The sequence below is a fragment of the Eimeria acervulina genome, genomic scaffold, assembly GCF_000499425.1.
Source record: "Eimeria acervulina Houghton genomic scaffold, Eah_scaff600, whole genome shotgun sequence".
Taxonomy (NCBI): Eukaryota; Apicomplexa; class Conoidasida; order Eucoccidiorida; family Eimeriidae; genus Eimeria; species Eimeria acervulina.
In genome coordinates this window covers 1,514-21,523 of record NW_013547251.1, presented here as the reverse complement: position 1 = coordinate 21,523, position 20,010 = coordinate 1,514, and the positions used below count along the sequence as shown (strand labels likewise).

Below are 20,010 nucleotides of genomic sequence, written 5' to 3'. Positions count from 1 at the left end.
AAGCAGTAGACTATTCGAAATATATAATCTTCTCAGTTAATATAAGGCATTCATCGTACTTCCCCTCCTCACACGCCAGGTTAGCGATAAGCAACAACCCAAGTTACTTTTGTGTTGAGGGAGAATTCAAATTCAATTGAAACTCATCTGTTGATTTTATATTTTCCCTCACCATGTCGCTGACGTTGAGACTCGTGAGGGCTGAAATCGCTGCTTTGCAATATGGGCAGTAGCTGCAGGGAGGACAATTTGAGAGCAAACAGAGGGAGAAAAGAAGCAAACGAAAGTCCATTCCCTTCATTCTTTACTGAAAATAAACGAGAAACAATCAAAATCCCCATGTATCTCGCCAGACGAAAACAAACAAACTTGCAAGCAGGTGATGAACAACACACCTCTTTGAGAACACCGTAATCTTGTGCTCTTCTACGAGCCCATCAACCCATTTCGGTACTTCACTCGCACTAGTCGGAGCCATTGTAAAGGCAGAAAAAGCCCGTAAAGTATTGTAAGCCTTGAAGTTGAACTCTGATGCAGCGCGGCAAGCTGGGCGTAGAAACGATGGCCTGAAAGCGGCAGACGGCTGCAGGGCAAGCGACAATCTCAGCATTTTTTAACAGAAAAACAATCTTATTTCTACTATTAACGCATTTAAAGAAGTTTAACGGAAATACAAATCACAAAAAGCAGAAGTTCCTGCGAATTGCAAACCGTGCAAGTAGAGCCGGGGGGTGGAAGTAGGCATCAAAACGCAAACGAGGAAGCAACGGAAGGCGGGTTGTTCTGCCGATAATCCCAGGCTTACTTCAAAGAATATCTTCTCGTTGCAGTATTCTTAACTTATTTATTTGCTGTCATCGAAAAAGGGATGTTTTTTCAGTGGAAAGCTTGGCGAGGCGTCTGCCGCCGCAGACACCGCCGCAGCCGACAGGCTGCCGCTATCCGATGTTGGTGGGGCTTTTTCCCTTGAGCTGTTCTTACAGCTCAATTTAGACGTATTTTTAAGTAGACTTCTTTTTAGCCGTTAATATGTAGTGTCAGGAGCATCAGTTAAACCAAATAAGTCTAGAGCTCAATTGCAGTCGTACGCTGCGCCCCGGGTTGCTGCAGTAGAGTGTGTTCCACGCATGTCAAGTAATCTGTAGCTGAACAGAAGTGCTGTTCGTAAATAGATAGGCAATTTTCACCTAAAAATAACTAATATATGAATAAAACGAGTAACTTGCAGCTCTTGAGCCTCCGCTCATAGCGGGAGTTCCGTGCTTTAACTGACACCAGTTTTTGTTTTGTAAACAGTTGCTTTAAAATGCAGCTTCTTAATAACAAAAGTCTTCATTACAGAGTCTTCATCTCCAAAAGGAGAGGAGCGACGCTTAGCAACTAACTAACAAGAAGCATCATACCTCCCTCAGCTCTGCATGCAGCTCAGCTGACAGTGCCCACGGGATTGCTGAACAGCTTCAGAGAGGCATGTATGGTGCATATATATATATATATATATATATATATTGCATGCATATATGCTTATATACATATATATCTAGATATATATATATAATATAAATGCGCCGGTAGTAGGGTAGAAGAGGTTTTCCTTTCTAATCCTGAATTTGCCTGCTGCAACAAATCCAAACAACTCAGTGCGGCATAAGGGATCTTGCTTACTTCTGTAGCATACAAGAGTGCAGCAGCTGCATGCAACAGGTGCATGCAGCTCCAAGGAAGTTGTTCTTTGCTTGAATTTCTTATTACGGGTAGATATGCAGAGAAGTAGTGCATTTACTGAATTACGTCTGTCTGTTTAAACTGCAGCGGCATCTTAAGAAAGAATGAAGATTGCTTTGTTTATCTCAACAAGACAGAGAACGCCTGCCCCGAACCCTTCCCTCTCAGCAGACAAGAAGGGATGCATGATGCATGCTCTTGCATGCACCTTGCTTGCTTGCTTGCGCATGCAAGCTGCATGCAAGCCAAGTGCATGCATGTGAATGCACATCAAAAGGCTGCTGCGCCCTCAAGAGCGAGTTTTTCAAGCTCTGTAACCGATAGAGTTTCTATCTTTTGTTTCTTCATTGCCTTCCCCTCTTTTTTTCTTCTCTCTTCGCTGCGCTTGCTGCTATTCAACTTTTCAAAGCCTTCGTCTTGGCCTACGCTGCTATCCGACAACGCATCCTCATTGCTGCTGCTGTTGCTCTCACTCTCAGCGTCCAGCAAGGTTACCCCACCCCCTGCGCACCCGCACAAAGCAACAGCAGCAGACACCAGAGTTGCATGCAGCCAGCAGCAGCAGAAGCAGCTACAAAAGCAGTAGCAGCAACGGCAGAAGAAGCAACAGCAGCAGCAACAGCAGCAGCAGAAGGATCAGCACTGGACGAGGTATCCTTCACAAGCCTCACCTGCTGCTTCGCCTTGTCTCGCCTTTCTTTCTCTTCTTCTCTTTTTTAAGTGGCTGTCTTTAACTCGCTCACGGTCTCTGGCCTGAAAGGAAATAAAGATGTGGAAACACCCGAGACATTCTTAGGTGTATTTGTTACAGTGAATGAATGAATGGATGAATGAATATATGAATATCCTTCATGCATGCAAAAGTACTTCTTTTGCTTTATCTATTCATACCCCACATGCAGATCAAGCCCCAAGTGTACCCCGCATGCGTAGCGAATGCAAATGGGGCTGCCCCGGTGCTTGCAATGTCTGTTCATATCTCGCTGTCCCTTCTCTTCCTACTTTTATATCTCCTGCATCTCTCCCCCTGTCCCTTCCTAGTCTCACCTTATCGCTGAGGTGTACAGACTCCATCTTAGCTCGCATTTGCTGCAAAAACGCCTCCCGCAGCTCTCGCGTCACCTTCCCGTTGCTGCTGCTGCTGCTGCTGTTGCTGCTGCTGGTTGTGGGGGGTCGGTGGGCTGGTATATCCTCCTCCTCTCCTTCTGTCTCCTCCCCTTCACTAAAAATAATATGCGAGTTGAGAGAAGCAGCCGCGAGGCCCTTCACTTTGGCGGTACCATCAGCCCGAAACTGCAGCCGCTCTCGCCGATATGCTGCAGCAGCAGCAGCAGCAACAACAACAGTAGCAGGAGCAGCAGCAATAGCAACAGTAGCATTAGCAGCCGCAACAGCAGCAGCAGCACACGAGGTGTATGCACACTTCATAGAGCAGACAGCCTCCGCGGATGAACACTCTAAATAGAAAATGCAAACCATGAGGAGTATAAACATGCAAACAATTAGACAAAGACGTATAGAAGACGAAAGGATGCAGCAAGAACACAAGCACCAGAACGAGAAGCAGCAAGACAGTCAGCAGCAGCACATGCAGCAGCAACACATACAGCAACACGGCAAGCAAGAGCAGCAAGGCAAGCAGAAGCAAGAGAAGCAAGAGCGGCAAGACAAGCTGCAGCATCAGCAACCTGCTTACCGGGTTTCGTCAGCAGCAATTCCTGCAGTTTCTGGTTTCTAATTTTGCTGCTCTCTTCTGGTGGCTCGCTGTCTTGCTGCTTCAGCATCAAGAAGTCTTCTCCCTCGTGGTCTTCCGCATTGCTGCTGCTGCTGCTGCTGTTGAGTGCACGCTGCTCCTTGTCCTTGCCGGGTTTCGAGCTTGTCCCGGGTCCTTGCTCCTCCCCTGGCTGCGTGTGCGTCTGCTGCTGCTGTTGCTGTTGCTCTCGCTGCTGCTGCTCTCGCTGCTGCTGCTTCAGCAGCTTCTTCGCACGGATCTGCTCCTGAGACGTTGAAGTAGCAGCAAAAGAAGACAAGTATATTTAAAAACAAATCAAATACATAGCAGCAGCAGCAGCAGCAATAGCAGCAGCAATAGCAGCAACAGCAGCACCGTTTGCCGCTGCTGCGTACCTTAAGTCGTGCCAGTTTGGACATATTCTTTTTCTTGTGTTCTCCGCTAGTAACGGCCCCTCCACTGAATTCACTGGCGCCTTCTTCCTCCCCTCCCTGCTGCTGCTGCTGTTGCTGCTGCTGGGCGTCTGCTGCAGTCAAGTGTTCTATGGACGGCGCAATGGAGAGGCCGTAGCAGATAGCGAGTTGCTGCAGATCGAGAGCTTTTAAATTAAAGACCTTCTTGTTCGTCATGACAGACAAACAACGCAGATAAGAAGATACTGCCTTCTGGGCCAGAGCCTTTAGCGAAGCACTGCAGAAGCAGCAGCAACAGCAGCAGCAGCAGCAGACGCAGCAGCAGCAGACGCAGCAGTGGTGACGATGTAAACAGACGCCAAAAAGCGAAAAGGCAGCAGCAGCGGCAGAAGCAGAGGCAGCAAAACAGCAGCGGCAACTGCTTCATCAGCTGCAGCAGCGGATCCTTAGCTCAGCTGCTGCCGGCTGCAAGCACCCCTTGCTACATCCTAAACCCTAAACCCTAAACCCTAAACCCTAAACCCTAAACCCTAGGCGTAACGTACTCTGCAGCGAGTAAAGCCTGAAGTTTGCTTTCGACGCGGATCGCTCGCTTGGGGTTTATGTTGGTTCGGTGGAGGACCATCTGAGAAGAAGACAGAACAGATGCAGCAGAAATCGGGTTGAGGCTTTAGGGTTTAGGGTTTAGGGTTTAAGCGCTACACAGCAACGCTGACACTTCACCCGAACGAGACAGCTGCAACAGACAGCAAATAAACACTCTGTATTAATTCATTGCAACACTGCGCCTTGTGCCTTCAGCTGCTGCCCCGCTGCAGCACTGGAGAATGATAGCAGCAGCAGCAGCAGCAGGCGAATCAGAGCGAGAGGGCTTCGTTCTGCTGCTGCGTGGGGTGTATATGCAGCTTATGTTTTTGGGGTGTATATACAGGTGTCCGTAGCGAACCCCTTTTGCCTGAAGCTGCTCGAGAAAGGAGACCTCCGAAGGCAGCAGCAGCAGCACCGCTTGGCCCTTGCGTGTCAATCGTGCTGTCCTCCCCACGCGGTGTATGTGCGTCTCTACGCTGGACAGTCGAACTGCACGACAAGGTCGACAGCGGAAGAGCCGTCGCCTGCCAACCCCACATCGGCCCCCGATCCCGATCCCGATCCCAATCCCCGTTTGTGGGGTCCCCGGGGCCGCTCCGGCTGCACCACAAAGTCGATCCCCCGAGCCGCCAGATCTGTGCTTATCAGACAGCAGGGAGACGTGCGAGAGACAAAGTCCTGAAACACCTCCAGCCTCTTCTGCTGCTTCTGTCTCCCGTGCAGGTACAGCAGAGACAAGCCTGCAGCGCAGCAGCAACAGCAGCAGCGGAACAGCAGCAGATATGAAGACAGATACGGAGACGGCAGCAGCAACAATCTAAACGCAAAACAAACAGAAGGCAAAAGAACAGCGGATTTGTTCCGCCCCCTCAGATCTACTTGCTGCTGCCTGCTGCTGATGATGCTGCTGCTGCGCTGGTGAAAGGAGACAGCCTCCAAGGAGAATGCCCATCATACACTCAACCAATGAGCAGCAGAACTGGATCAGAGACAGCAGCAGAACAGGAGCAGAGACAGCAGCAGAACAGGAGCCGAAGCAGCAGAATCAGCAGCAGAAGCAGCAACAGAAACAGCAAAACAGCAGACGAAACAGCAGACGAAACAGCAGCAGAAGCAACGAAACAGCAGCAGCAGCAGCAGCAACAGCGGCAGCAGCAGCAACAGCAGCAGCAGCAACGGCAGCAGCAACAGCAGCCGTATTAAGACTGACCGGGCTTTAAGAGTTTAAATGCCTCATGAATAAACTTTGCTTGCTTGCACGAAGAGACAAAGACAAGAATTTTCTTTTTGCATTGCGCTCTTAAGATAGAGAAGAGGGCAGAAGTTTTATGTTTGAGGTGTATAACGACGTATGTTTGCTTCAGGAGGAGCTGCTGCTGCTGCTGCTGCTGCGGGGTGTCTGTACAGATGGCTTCGGGTTTGCTGCTGCACAGCAGCAGCCCCAGCCGCTGCACTGCACTGTTTAATGTTGCAGAAAATAATAAAGTCTGGCGAGTAGAAGGTAAAGAGGAGACAATGGCCTTTATTGTGGATAAGAAACCTAAATCTAACAGACGATCTGCCTCGTCTATTGCTGCACAAAGGAGACACAGCAAACGCAAACAAAGACAGAGACAGAGACACATGAATGCTGCTGCTATAAAGAGACACAGCAAACACAAACACAGGCAGAGAAAGATGGATGTTGCTGCTATAAAGAGACACATCACAAACAACGACAGACACAGAGACAGAGACACATGAATGTTGCTGCTGTAAGGAGACACAGCAAACACAAACAAAGGCAGAGACAGATGGGTGTTGCTGCTATAAGGAGACAGCACAAACTAAGACAAAGCCAGAGACAGAGACAGAGACAGAGTGAGATAAAATCATTTGGAGGCAGACAAGAAGATAAAAACAAAGAGAGACAGCTAAACCGGCCCAGAACAAAGACACAAAAAGAAAACAAGAAAGAGTTGAGGTGCCGCACCCGAGCAAACAACAAGAGCAGACAGCAGCAACTCTTGCTGGAGATCCACACTCATGATGCTGCTGCTGCTGCACGTAGGAGGCGGCAGCCGCCTCAGCAGCAGCAACAGCAGCAGCAACAGCGCCAGCAACCACAAACCGACAAAGCCAGCAGCAGCAACAACACCAGCAGCAACACCAGTAGCAGCAGCAGCAACAGCAGCAAGAAGCTATATTACCTAGGATCAAGAGCCTGCTTGCATCCCACGAAGGAGATTCATCCATGTGCTGCAGCAAACGGCCAGGGGAGGCGACAATTATATTTAGCTGCCCGATTCTTTCTGCTTCTGCTGCAACGTCTTTGCCTCCTATCAGACAGCCAATTGACATCTCGTGGTACCTGCAGCAGCAGCAGCAGCAACAGCAGCAGCAGCAGGAGGTACACCAACAGCAACAGCAGCTACAGCAGCAGCAGCAACAACAGCAGCAGCAGCAGCAGCAGGTACGGCAGCAACAGCAACACCAACAACAACAGAAACAACAATAACAGCAACAGCAGCAGCTGCAACAGTAGCAACAGCAGCAACAGCAACAGCAGCAGCAGGTCTTACTGTCCGACTGCTCTGAAGACATCGAATATTTGAACAGCCAATTCGCGCGTTGGGGCCAAGACGATGGCGACGGTGCCGTCAAGACCGCTAATCTCCTCTAGAAACAACTTCTCCAGGATCTGCAGCAGCAGCAGCAGCAGCAGCAGCAGCAGCAGCAGAAACAGCAGCATTGGCAGCAGCAGCACCAGTAGCAGCAATAGCAACAGCAACAACAGCAGCAGTATTAGCAGCAGCAGCAGCAGCAGCACTATCAGCAGCAACATTAGCAGAAGCAACAGCAGCAGCATTAGCAGCAGCAGCAATAACAGAAGCATTAGCAGCAGCAGCAGAAGGAGCAGCAGGAGGAAGTGGCTGACGGGTATGACGAAGGCGAGTGTTTTGCCGCTGCCTGTCTTTGCTTGTGCTTTAATATCTCTCCCTGCAAGTGCGTGGGGAATAACAGCAGCCTGTATATCTGTTAGCTGTTTATAATTGCATGCAGACAAACCGCGCTGAGTTAATGTTGATAAGGGTAAATCCAAGAACACCTTATCACTCAACACCCCACTCCTACCCTTGCTGCTGCTGCTGCTGCTGCTGCTGCTGCTGCTGCTGGCGGTGGTGGTGGTGTTGGTTCCTTCTTCCTGCTGCTTCTGCTGCTGCTGCTGCTGCTGCTGTTGGATAGCTGCTAATGAAGGCGGCAGCCACTTGCCCCCAGGTGGCGGCATCTCGAGGAGAATCCGCTGCTGCAGTTCTGCTATTTCTTGTCTCTCTCGCTGCCGCAGCTTCAAAGGAGGGGGGCCCCCCTCTCTCTTACGGAAGCCTCCCTTGTGCTTGGGGGCCCCCTTACGCCTGGGGGCCCCCTTCTGCTTAGGGGCCCCCTTCTGCATGGGGGCCCCCCTGAATTTGTGGGGGCCCCCACCCCCTTCCGGATCATGGAAGGAGTCTGAAGCTGCTACCATTCTGTGCAGCTCCTCACCCTTATGCTGCTGCTTGTGCTGCTACTGCTGTTGCCGGGCCTGCTGCTGCTGCTGCTGCTGCTGCTGTTTCTCCCCGATTCAAGGGACTTCCGCAACAGTTGTTGAGGCGTTTGCTGCAGTTTCAGCTGCGCCAAACTGTGCAGATGCTGCTTCTATCAGGGAGTTTTGTTTTATAATGTTGCTTTTGCTTCGCTTGGTGCTGCTGCTGCAGCAGAAGACTCACTTAAGAGCTGGAAGAGGCGTTGGGGCCCCCTACTCCCGCCAGTGGGCCCCCCGAATATCTTTGAAGAAGGAGCTGAGAAGCTTCAAATTAAATTAAAAAAACATATTAAACAGCAAATATTATATTAATTTATTTCTTTAAACAAACAAAACAAAAGAAATACAATCTTTTCTTAACTCCCTGGGCCCCCGTCCGCCCGCCAGCGGCGCACGCGTTGTAGCCTCCGCTGGGGGCCCCGCTGTATCTAAAAAAAAGAAAAATATTTTAAGTAATTATTTAACTATTTTGTTTCAAAGTATATTGAAAACTTTAAAAGGAAAAAATAACATAGAAACAAGGGAAGCGCCCTCCTTAAGACATCTAAGACGGCGAATATTTTTGCTGCTGCGGTGTACATACGCCTCTGAACGAATCCAGGTGTTTTTTTTGAGGCATTAATGGGTGGAAATAACCCCTGGCTGCTTCAGTGGAGCAGCAGCAACAGCAGCAGCAGTAGCAGCAACTGCAGCAACGCCGACTGTGTGTGCTGCTGCATAGAGGTGTCTTCCGTCTGCTTACACTGCAACGAGGGTAAACGGCCTCTTGCCTCTAACAGCTGCAGCAGCAGCAGCAACTGCTGCTGCTGCTGCAGCATTTGCTGCAGTAGCAGTTGCTGCTGTTGATTGCTACTGCAGCATTTGCTGCAGCCGCAGCTGCTGCTGTTGATTGCTGCAGCTACAGAGCGCGCGCAGGAGCAGCAGATGTTTGGGGGAAGCAATTGGAATGGCTGGGGGGAGTATATTCAAGCAAAGACAAACAAAGTCCAGGAGCAGCTGCAGAGATCCCTTGCCTCTGAACGAGCACGCGGAACCAGCAGCAGCAGCAACAGCAGCAGCAGCAGCAGCAGCAGCGGGGAAGCTGCTTGGTGGAACAAGTACTTAGAACGCCCTTCATCTCTCTTTTCTTCTTTAACATTTTATATCGACGGCCTCCAGCGCCTCGAAGGCCCTGAGTTAATCTCCACGCAATACTGTGGCGACTCACCAAGCTGCGCCGTACCCTCGGGGGCCAACCCCGTTGGGGGCCCCCAAGGGGGCCCCCCTGGGGGCCCTTCTGGGGGCCCCTCTGGTGTTCTTTCTTCAGGCATTCTTTCTTCAGGGGGCCCCCCTTCAGGCAGCTCTTCTAGGGGCCCCCCTGGTGGTTATTCTTCTGGGGGACCCCCTTCAGGCTGTTCTTCTGGGGGCCCCCCTTCAGGCTATTCTTCTGGAGGCCCCCCTAATACCTTTATTTCAGGGGCGCCCGTATTAGGAGAGGCAGTGATTGAGTGTGTACAGCTGAAGAGGGTGTTGGTGGCGCACGGAGGCCAAATATCGCTGAGTATGGGGAAAGGCGTGACGCACATTTTAGTCGATAACGTCGCACTGGGCAATCAAAAATGGAGAAAACTCAGGTGTATAGACACTACACAGCATATGTCCTGTTGCTGCTGCTGCTGCTGCCGCTGCTGCTAGTGTTGCTGCTGCTAGTGTTGCTGCTGCTAGTGTTGCTGCTGCGAGTGCTGGGGTTGCTAGTGTTGTTGCTGGTGCTGCTGTCGCTAGTGCTGTTGCTGGTGGTGGTGGTGGTGGTGCTGCTGCTGCTGCTGACGCTAATGGTGCTCTTGCTATTGCTGCTGCTGCGGCTCTCGCTCTTTCTGCTGTTGCTGCTGCTGCTGCTGCTGTTGCTGAATTTGCGTGCGCCTTGTATTTACCTCCCTGAAGAACAACTGGGTATGAAACTGCGGCATTTCTGTCTGCTGCTGCTGCTGCTTTTGCTGCTGCTGTTGCTGGGTGCTATTGCTGCAGAGACCGAGGTGGTACTGCACGGAGTTATGTAGTCGTCCGGTGTTGTTGGGTCTTTTCTTCAATTGACTCTGGCCGCCTGTTGTCTCCTTCTCTATTCAAGCCAAAGGGGCTGCAGCTTAACAGCCAGATGCTGCTGCGGCGCTGGGTACCTGCAGCAGCAGCACCACCAGGGGGGTCCCACCGCCTGCAGCAAGGGGCCCCCTCTTCGGCAGCAGGGGCCCCACTTCCTTTGAAACAGCGACAGACTTCTTTAAACAACACCTCCACGCATGCACAGAACCGAGAAAGACAAAGTACACGTTCACCAGAACCTGCTGCTGCTGCCGCAGCGCCTGCTGCGGCTGTTTCTGCTGCTGCTGCAGCAGGCGCTGTTGTTGCAGGATCGTCTGCGTCTTCTGATTGTGCTACTGAAGATGATTGCGACACAGCAGAGCTTCGCTCTAGCAGCAAGCCGCCCCAGCAACAGCAGCAGCAACGGCGACAGCAACAGCAACAACAGTGGCAGCAGCAACAGCAACAGCAGCAGCAAGAAGAGCAACATTTCCACTCAAACAAAAGACAGGCAGTCGGGTCCCCGTATCCACGTAGTGGTGCTGCTCCCGTGACAGCAGCAGCGGCAGCAGCAGAACCTGCTGCTGCTGCAGCAGAGTATAGTGGTGTAGTAGATGCAACCGAGGCAGCAGCAGAAAGAGCAGCAACTACCGAAGTTTTATCTACGCCCGAATCTGCTGTTTGCATTGTGGAGAGTCCTCCAGCAACACCTGAAGGCACAGTAGCAACAGCAGCAACAGCAGAAGCAACAGCAGCAGCAGCAGCAGCAAGTGCATTGCCAGTCAAAGTCACGCCGGCAGCAGCAGCATCCGCTACCTCTGAGCCAGCAGAGCAGACCGCACTGCTACGGGCAGGAACAGCAGGAGCAAGAACAGCAGCAGCAGCACCAAAAGCAGCAGCAGCAACAGCAGCAGCAGCACCAAAAGCAGCAGCAGCAACAGCAGCAGCAGCACCAGCAGCAGCAGCAACAGCAGCAGCAGCACCAGCAGCAGCAGCAGGAGGAAAGAGAAGGGCTGTTGTCGACTGCAGACAGCCCGACTTTGTCTCCTCTTTCTTTGAGCATTCACGGCTCCACTTCATTGGGGTGTGGCAGAACCGCTGTGCTGCTATGCTCACTCGTCTCCTCAGCAGCAACAGCAGCAGCAGCAGCAGCAGTCGGCAGGTTGCGCTTCCGTGGAGGGATGCATCCGTTAAGAGCGATTCGCTGCAGCCCTTTCTGCTGCCTCTCAACCTAACGCTGCCTCACGACAGTGATGTTGCTGCTGCTGCTGCTGCTACTCATTCCCCATTGCTTCTGCGGTCTCCCAATCCCGCAGCACCAACAACAGCAGCAGCAGCAGGAACGCCCCCTGGAGCAGCAACACTCTCTGCAACAGCAGCAGGGCGGTGGATCATACATGTTGATTTCGATGCCTTCTTCGTCTCTGTGGCCCTCCTCAAGCATCCCCACTTAAAAGACAAACCGGTGCAGACCCGACCCACAACTGCTGTTGCTGCTGCTGCTGCTGCTGTTGCTGTGACGCATGACCACGAATAACATGCCTTCTGAGTCTCACGGGACACTGCAGCAAAGCCGGTCATTCTAACACCTCTGGAAAGCTTGCAGAGAACGCTGCTGTTCACGCTGCTGCAGTTGTTGCTGCTATTGGTGCTGCTATTGCTGCTGCTGTTACACAGTGATCGGTGCTGTTCATGCTGCTGCTGTTGCTGCTGCTGTAGGTTGCAGTTTGTCACTCCCGCGGGTCCCAAGGAGCAGCAGCCTTTCCATGTAAGTTGTCCGAACAGTGTGGCCATGGGACTTGCTGCTGCTGCTGCTGCTGCTGCCACCTCACTTGGTCGTGCGTTTGTAGCGTCTGCAGCAGCAGCAGCAGCGGGTGTCGTGCATGCTGCTGCTGCAGCTGCTGCTTGGAACGTGTTGCCATTGTTTGTCCTTTGTTTTTTTATTGGTGTCTTTGAGGCTGTTGGCTTGGGTTTGTGTATGTGTGCGATATATCCGCGCAGCAGGTGCAGCAACAGCAGGCGCTGCAGCAGGAGCAGCAGCAGCAGCAGCGCATGCTGGGGGGAGTACCTCGGAGATTGCAAGCTGCAACTACGTGGCTCGCCAGCAGGGTGTATGCAAAGGCATGTGGCTTCGTTCTGCGCTGCAGCTGTGTCCTGAGTTGCTGCTGCTTCCGTACGACTTTGCTGCTATAGAAGCTGCCAGCTCAGGACTCTTTGAAGCAGCACTTCGCCTCTCTCATCGAATTAAACCCCTTTCTTGTGATGAAGTAAAAGACAGGCACTATAGAAACACTTAACTCTAAACCGTCCTCCTCCCCCATACAGCTCGTAAACCCTCATAAACAATCGTAAAATGTAAACCCTCGCAAACACGCGCAACTCTAAACCCTAATTAACTTTCCTACACCCCCATACAATTCATAAACCCTCATAAACCCTCATAGACGCACATAAACCTAAACCCTAGTAAACTGTCGTACACCTCCACACAACCCATAAGCCCTCATAGACCCTCACAAACACTCGCAAACATTCGCACCCCTAAACCCTCGTAAACCCTAGATTCATGCGGCCCTCATAAACCCTCATAAGCCCTCATTAACTCTATTAAACCCTCGTAAACCCTCTTCGTGTTCTAGGGTTAGGAACTGGCGCTGAAAGTTTCTCATTGAGGAGTCAGCTGAGGGGGATGGCTGACGCGGCAGCAGATTGACAGCAGCAAAAGCAGCATCAGCAGCAGTAGAAGAAGCATCAGCAGCAGCAGCAGCAATGACAATGACATCAAAGGAGGCTTATCAGCTGGGGCGTAGGCTGTGTGTTTGTTTACGCTGCAGACGTTCATTCAAATCTGCTTCCCGCTGCTACCCCACACGCAGGAGGCCCTTCCTGAGCAGCTCGCCTGCAGCAGTAGCAGCAGCAGCATCAGCAGCAGCATCAGCAGCAGTAGTAGCAGCAGCATCAGCAGTAGCAGCAGTAGTAGCGGCAGCAGTAGCAGCTCGTCGCAGACGATCGCCAGCCGCAGCACTAACTTAACCACCCCCGACAGTAGCAGTGCTAGCAGCAGCAGCAACACCAATTGCAGCAGCAACAGCAGCAGGGAGGTGACTGAGGCTGCAATTGTTGCAGATGTGTGCGTGGCTTTGAGGAAAGCGATAATACAAATAACAGGTTGCACGGCCTCTGTGGGCGCTGGCAGCAATTGCCTCTTAGCAAAGCTGGCAACTGCAGCAGCAAAGCCATCTGGTGCTGCTGCGGGTGCAGCAGCAGCTCCAAGGAAGCAGAAAGCAGTAGCAGCAGTAGCAGCAGCCGCAGCAGCCGCAGTAGTGCAGCGCGAGGGTGTATGCGTGGTGAAGGGTGGAGCAGCAAATGCAGCCGCCTTTGTGGGGCCCCTCCGTCTGCGTGAGCTTCCAGGCGTGGGGCCAGCGGTGGCATCTAAAATTGCTGCTGCTGCTTCTGCTGCTGCTGCACGAGCAGCATCACCTAAAACATGCTGGGACGTTCAGATGAAGGGCGAGGAGTCGCTGCTGCTGCTGCAATCAGCCCTGGGTTTGCATGCACTAACCAGCCCCACGCATCAAAGTTCAGCAGCAGATGCAGCAGCAAGGGTTTTAAAAATGAGAAACCATGGAATGCCGTTAGGTTGTTGCTGCTCTGCTGCTGCTGCTGCTGCTGTTTGCATGCAGGCCGCAAGAGAGGGGCCCAGCTGTGGTGGCTTTGCCACGGGGTAGACGTGCGCCCGATCCCATCTCATCTCACTGCCGCTCCTGCTGCTGCAGGAGCAGCAGGTGCGGCAGCAGCAGCAGCGGAAGCTGCTGCTGCCCCTGCTGGGGCTGGAATAGTTAGCAGCTTGCCATCTAAAGGTTCCCTTAGTATATCTGTCAATTGGGGTATTCGCCTTCAGCAGCAAGCCGATCTCCTTTGTCTCCTGCAGCAGATTGCAGCGGAAGGTGAAAAGAGACTCAAATCCAGCTGTCTGTACACCGCAAAGATATCTGCAAAGGCAAGCAGCAAACCCTAAACCCACGCAGCTGAAATGACACCAAATGATGAATAGGGTTGCACGGGGGGTTAGGGCTGAGAATCTGCATGTGCTTACGCTGTCACGATGCTGCCTTTGCTGCTGTTGCTGCTGCTGCTTTTGCTGTTGCTGCTGCTCTTGTTGCTGTTGCCGCTTTTGCTGCTGCTGTTTTTGCAGCTGTTGTACAGACAGCCAGGAGCTCCCATCAAGACCACCAAATTTCTGGGCTGCGGATTGTGTGATTCGGCGAGGGGTTCACGTGTCGTTGGCAGCAGCAGAAGCAACAGCAGCAACAGCAACAGCAGCAACAAAAATAGGAGTATTGTATTTGGGGTGCAATCGGCAGAAGATCTGTACGAGGAACTTCAAGCGCTGTGGAGAGAGAGTCTTAGCGGGTGCGCTGCTGCTGCTGCTGTCGTGCTGCTACCGCTATTGCTGTTGCTTCTGTTGTGCTGCTACCGCTTTTCCTGCTGCTGGTGGTGCTGTGGAAGCGACATTCTTGCTGCCTTAGCGCGTATACAGATGCTGTTGCTGCTCTGGGGTCTCTTCAATTGCTTGCAGTATATGTCCACTAGAAGACTACCGCGGCATCACGCTGGTGCTGCAGCAGTTGCGAACACAGCAGCAGGAAGAGGCGCTGCGGCGGCAGCAGGAGCATCTGCAGCGCAGCATCTTAGATGTTGCCTTCAAGAACAGCAACAGCAGCAGCGGCAGCACCAGAGGGGCCAGCAGCAGCAGCAAAGGCACCAGCAGCAGCAGCAGCAGCAAAAGCTGCAGCAACACGCTGGAGCCCTGCTGCATAGTCATAGATACAATCCAAGAGTCGCAGGATAGGTCACCGTCGCAACACCCACAGCAGCAACAGCCGGTGGAGCAGGAACAGCAGACGAAGCAACAGCAGCAGCAGCAGCGTATGCAGCAGGAAAAAGCAGCGCCAACGGCCCCCAAAGCATCTTCCCCACCCATGGATTGCTGCTTTATTACTGCGAGCGACAGCAGCGACAGCAGCAGCAAGAAAGAGACAGACAAACCGCTAAGGGCAGCTTCAGGCCGAAGTAGGGCCAGCAGCACAGCTGCTGTTGTTGCTGCTGCTGCTGCTGCTGCTGTTGACAGTCTGCGCGGCTGCGACGGGCTGCCGGGAACCCCTCAGAAGCGCCTCCGAAGTCGAGACAGAAGCCATTCGCTGCACGAGGACCAGCAGCAGCAGCAACAGCAGCAGCAGCAGCAACAGCAACAGCAGCAGCATTGGGGGGCGCGTACACCTGATAGTCAGGCCTCAACACCCCTTTTGAAAACCCCAAGGATAGACAGAGGTAAACGCATGCAGACAGCAGATGCCAGCAACCGCAGCATTAAGGGTTCGCAGAGCAGCAGGAAGAGGAGACGTTCAGCAGCCGGAGTACCTGCTGCTGCTGCTGCTGCTGCTGCTGCTGCTGATCGTGGGAGGTCCCCAATGTCGACTCAGCGGAGCCTGGAGGAGTTCCTGCCTGGAGGCGGCCGATCCCCCCAAACCATTCGAAAGGATCAGAAGCAGCAGTGCAGCAGCAATATCGCAGCAAAGGACATTTCGCGTGATGCTGCTGCTGCCGGTGCTGCTTGTGCAGCGCCGAATGTCATATCTTTGCTTACTCAAAATCCAGACAGTAGCGACGGCAGCAGCAGCGAAACGCTACCTGAGGTTTATTCCCAGCTGCAGCAACAGCAGCAACGGGGAGACTGCTGTTGTGGCTCTGCTGGCAGCAACAGCTGCTGTTGCGATGCTGAGGCGTGTCTTATGCAGTGCTTGTCGCATCTCTTTTCGCTTCATGGTGCTCCACGTCGCCCAGCCCTGTCAATTCGTGTTGCTGCTGCAGCTCAGCCTGTGCTGCAGCTGCTCCTGCAGCATGCTGCTGCAGCAGGCGCCAACGCAGCACGCCTCGGGGGCAAGACTTCCCACGTCGTTGCTGCGGTATCAAGCCGCATTGCTGCTGCTGCGGATAACAGCTGTGCTTCCCCCCATGCGCGCACTCGCCAAACACATCAAACGCCTGCTACCGCTGCTGCTGCCCCAGCTGCTGCTGCTGCTGGGGCCCCTAGCATCTCTCCTATCAACGGAGGCCCTTCAGGGGGACCGTCTGTAGCCCTTGGCCTCTGTTCCGACACCGTCGAGCCTGCACTGGCAGCAACACCAGCAGCAGGTGCTGCTGCTGCGGCTGCTACTGACGATGATGCTTGTTCTGCACCTGGCCCAGCGCAAGGACCTCCTTCAAGAGGCGCCGACCCCGCAGGGCAATCCGATGGCCCCGAAGGGGACAAGCAGCTGCCAGCAGCGGTAGCACCAGAGGGAGCAACACCAGCAGAAGGATCAGAACTACCAACAGCGGGAGCAGCAGCAAAAGCAGCAGGAGCAGCAGCCGAGGCAGCCTATTGGGAGTGTATCGCCGCTGTTCTAGAAGGATTTGGAGGGGCCTTGCTGGCTGTTTTTGAAAACTTAGTGGGTGTCGGTGCTCACGAGGAGCGACAGCTGCTGCTGAGAGCCCTGCTGCGGTTGCTGCAAACTCCTGCGGCCCGCACTGCCACGGCAGCAGCAGCAGCAGGAACAGTTGCTGCTGCTACTGCAGCGGAGATGAAGGGAGAAGCCCCCGGAGAAGAAGACTCTCCAGCTTGGCTGACGCTGCTGCTGCTGCAGCTGTTGGTGTGCTCAGCAGGTCGCCTTGTCTGGCCTCTGCTGCTGCAGCGCGCCAATGATGCTGCATTGTGCTGTTAGTTGGTGCAGTCTTACTATTCTTCACTTTCAGGGAAAGTGTATAATAAATATATACATAATTATGTACAATATAATGCAGATACTCAAGTAAACGCCCCTAGGGTTTTTATTTTTCTATGTCTCTCTCCGTATAGACAGAGTACAACACGCAGCATACAGCGCTGCACAAAGGCGTCACCACAATGCCTATTTCCTCTATCTCCCTTCGTTAACTGTTTAATAATGAAATGTTCTTCATGCAATGCTGCATCCTTGCATTGCAGCCGCTACAGATGCAGCCGCTGCTGCAGCTGCTGCAAAGTTTGAAGCACTGCTGTCTATACTCAGCAGCGCGCACGCATTTGCTGACGTTGTTTTGCACACACAAGGACGAAATGTGATGGAAACTCCTGCTGCTGCTGCAGCTGGAGTAGGATTCTGCTGCAGCAGCTTTTGTACGGCGCGCAGCAGAGCTGCTTCAGCAGCAGCAGCAAGAGCTGCCGTTGCTCTTTTTACTGGCTGTACAGATTCTTTTTTTTTCAAACTGTGCTTGCATGTAGTCTCACCTCGGGCACAAAGGGGAGCTGCAGAGGTGATCGTGCACACGCTTCCTTGTTTCTTTGCTGATGCTGTTGCCGATGCTTTTTCTGGCGCCGGTTGCGGTGCTGCTATTTACTCGCAGTTGCAGCAGCACCACCTGTCGCTACTGCTGCAGCAGCAGTAAGCAGTAGGTTGCTGTTTGCAACAGATGCTGCTGTAGTAGCGACATCTGTTGCTGCTGCTACAAGTGTACACCGGGGACGCAGGTGGTAGCGTGGATGTTCTCGGCAAGAAGGGTTTTGAGCCCTGAGCTGCGCAGCACACAGAATATCCGGCAAAAGAAGAGGAATATGCAAGATGAAGACAGCCACAGGGAGCAGGGATTAGGGGTTGGCGTAGGGAGTTGTAGAGAAGGGTTAGGGTTTAGATTGCGTCTTAATGCTGCATCTCTCTGTCTTCCTCTATCTTCATGGGGTTTGCTCACAGCAGCAGCAGCACCGCCTCTTCCGTGGGGCTGCCTGTGGCGTGCCAGCGGACTCGAGCTGCTTTGTCTATCAGCAAGACAGAGACAAACTTTTCCCTTTCTTTCCTCTTGAAAGCCCCCACCTCTTCCTTCCCCCACCGGCCGCTGTACCCCAAAAAAGAACCAATGAGAGAACTCCCAGGGATGCTGCTGCAAATCAAGGAACGAAGGTGTTCGTACTCCTCAGCCAGGAGCCGCAACGCACCTTCACGACGGCCCTGGGGGCCCCCCAGCGGACTCTCCCCCAACAATGGGGGCCCCCCCACATCCCTTTGAGGCCCCTCCTGCACGCGAGCTGCTCTAAGGAGGCGGTGAGGAAATGAATGGAAGGGAGAAAGCGGACGAAAGGCAGGCGTCAAAGACTCCATATTACGAAGAGCTAAAGACCGTAACCAGAAGGGTGCATGATCAATACAAATGTACTGTAGGCTCGCCAACTCAGGGCCCCTTCCGTCTGCGCTCAAGCCAAAGCCAGGAAGCTGCTGGTGCAGCAACCGCAAACCCAGCGGCAGCGAACCACCAGCAACAGCAGCAGGAGCAGGAGAGGCAGCGTTAGCAGCAGGATAAGCAAACGCGGGGCCGTACACGGAGGAAATGAACGAACTGTAACTCTCCAGACGGCGCACCCACGAAGCAACATCGGATAACTGTGAATGCTGCCCTCCCACATCAAACAGAAACAGAAGAGAAACGCGGCCATACAAACGCTCCGCCAGCTGCACGCATACAAACCTCAACACAAAGTCCACTGGTAACTCCCCTGCAGCATACAAACCTCAACACAAGGACCACTGGTCACTCCCTTGCAGCCCTACAAACAGCTGAACATCTCCACAAAGCTGCAGTCAAAATGCAAAGGAGAGAAACTGATAAAGACCCACCGATATCTTCGGCAGCATTTTCCCTGGGCTGGTGGCTCGAAGCACCCTTTCCCTCAGTCGCAGTTCTTGCGTTTGTGCAGATGGATCTGCATCCTCCTGCAATGCAAATGGAGTAACAAAAAAAAGTGGAGGGAGTTTTGTCGCCTGGTTGGAGGGCAGTAGACGGGACGGGTAGTGGTGCGCTGCTGTCATCCCGTCCATATAACGCTTGTATACAATTGGAGCTGAAGCTGTACCCCTGGGGGCCCCCTGAAGAGCCCCAAAAGAGGGGTCTGCTACAGCTGCTGCTCCCGAAAGTGGCTGAGAAATGGCGCGCCTCAGACGGCGCCAGAAAGCTCGCAGATCGTTGGCCTGCAGCTGCTGCTGCATTTCAGAGCTCGAGATGAAGCTGCTGGGTTCGGAGAGGCACACCTCTCCCGCATGCCGATCACGCAGCATAGATATACGATCATTGCTGCCTTTTGAGAGCTCGCGGCGAGCCCTTTCCACTATGTCTGCAGGCCATTCAAGTCGGGGGCCTGCTACAGATTTGTTTCCAGAGGGGGGAACTCCTGCTCCCTCCCTGGTCTCCCTTTGGAGAGATGAAGAAGAGGGAGATGGATCGTGGTGGAGCCAGCGGCGCTGATGCAGTTGCAAACGTGCACAACCTAGCGGAGCCGCCCTGGGTCTGCTGAGGTCAGCGAACGGCCAGGCGTCGGCAGCTTTCCCTAAGGAGCCGCAGAGGCTCCAAAAGGCCCCACATCTTTCAACTCGCGAACGCCCAAGCATTCCCACGCGGGCAGCAGTAACAGAGGGCAACAGAAGGACGCAAACAAGGCAGCAGCCGATGTTGGCGGCTGATGCTCAAGGGGGTGCTCGCTGCATGTTAAGCCGTTGAAATGGGAGCACTGATGCAGGGAAGAACTAGAAATGGAAGAAGAAGAGAGAAATTCAACAAGTTTCGCAAGTTTCAACTCTTCCCATTTCTGCCGCAGCCCCCCTCCACCCTCCCTGTCAATGATGCTCGACTGTGCCGACCGCCGATGAAGACGGTTCTTTAGGAGAAGTTGTGGCTTTAAGAAAGAGGAACAATTGATGAAAATCAAAGTATGGATATTCAAAACAGTATCTCTTAAGCCAGTATGCATGTGTTGTTCCTTCTACTCTCCAATTTCGGGCCGATGAAACCGATGCCTTTAAAATATCTAACGTAGGATCAGCTTCCTGCTATAAGCACCATTGTCATGAGTCGCCACAGCCATTTATCCACTT

At 53.1% G+C, this 20,010-nt stretch overlaps 3 protein-coding genes across 3 annotated transcripts; 1 reads left to right on the top strand and 2 right to left on the bottom strand.

The window, feature by feature from the left end:
• Nucleotides 1-1,995: 1,995 nt before the first annotated feature.
• On the bottom strand, nucleotides 1,996-7,960 carry EAH_00044030 (DEAD/DEAH box helicase, putative; the record flags this gene model as incomplete). The annotated part of the gene is made up of 11 exons (XM_013391676.1): nucleotides 1,996-2,228; nucleotides 2,397-2,478; nucleotides 2,773-3,182; nucleotides 3,422-3,722; nucleotides 3,853-4,147; nucleotides 4,416-4,495; nucleotides 4,957-5,198; nucleotides 5,669-6,031; nucleotides 6,648-6,808; nucleotides 7,020-7,138; nucleotides 7,376-7,960. The coding sequence occupies 11 exons, from the start codon at nucleotides 7,958-7,960 to the stop codon at nucleotides 1,996-1,998; spliced, it is 2,871 nt and encodes a 956-aa protein (XP_013247130.1).
• A 981-nt stretch (nucleotides 7,961-8,941) lies between these two features.
• On the top strand, nucleotides 8,942-16,836 carry EAH_00044020 (ImpB/MucB/SamB family domain-containing protein, putative; the record flags this gene model as incomplete). Its single annotated transcript, XM_013391675.1, has 6 exons — nucleotides 8,942-9,630; nucleotides 10,022-11,537; nucleotides 12,907-13,471; nucleotides 13,756-13,910; nucleotides 14,268-14,485; nucleotides 14,652-16,836. 6 exons carry the CDS (start codon nucleotides 8,942-8,944, stop codon nucleotides 16,834-16,836), a joined length of 5,328 nt encoding a protein of 1,775 aa, XP_013247129.1.
• Nucleotides 16,837-17,835: 999 nt separating this feature from the next.
• EAH_00044010 (hypothetical protein, conserved) lies at nucleotides 17,836-19,527 on the bottom strand (the record flags this gene model as incomplete). The annotated part of the gene is made up of 2 exons (XM_013391674.1): nucleotides 17,836-18,594; nucleotides 18,760-19,527. 2 exons carry the CDS (start codon nucleotides 19,525-19,527, stop codon nucleotides 17,836-17,838), a joined length of 1,527 nt encoding a protein of 508 aa, XP_013247128.1.
• Between the last annotated feature and the right edge of the window lie 483 nt (nucleotides 19,528-20,010).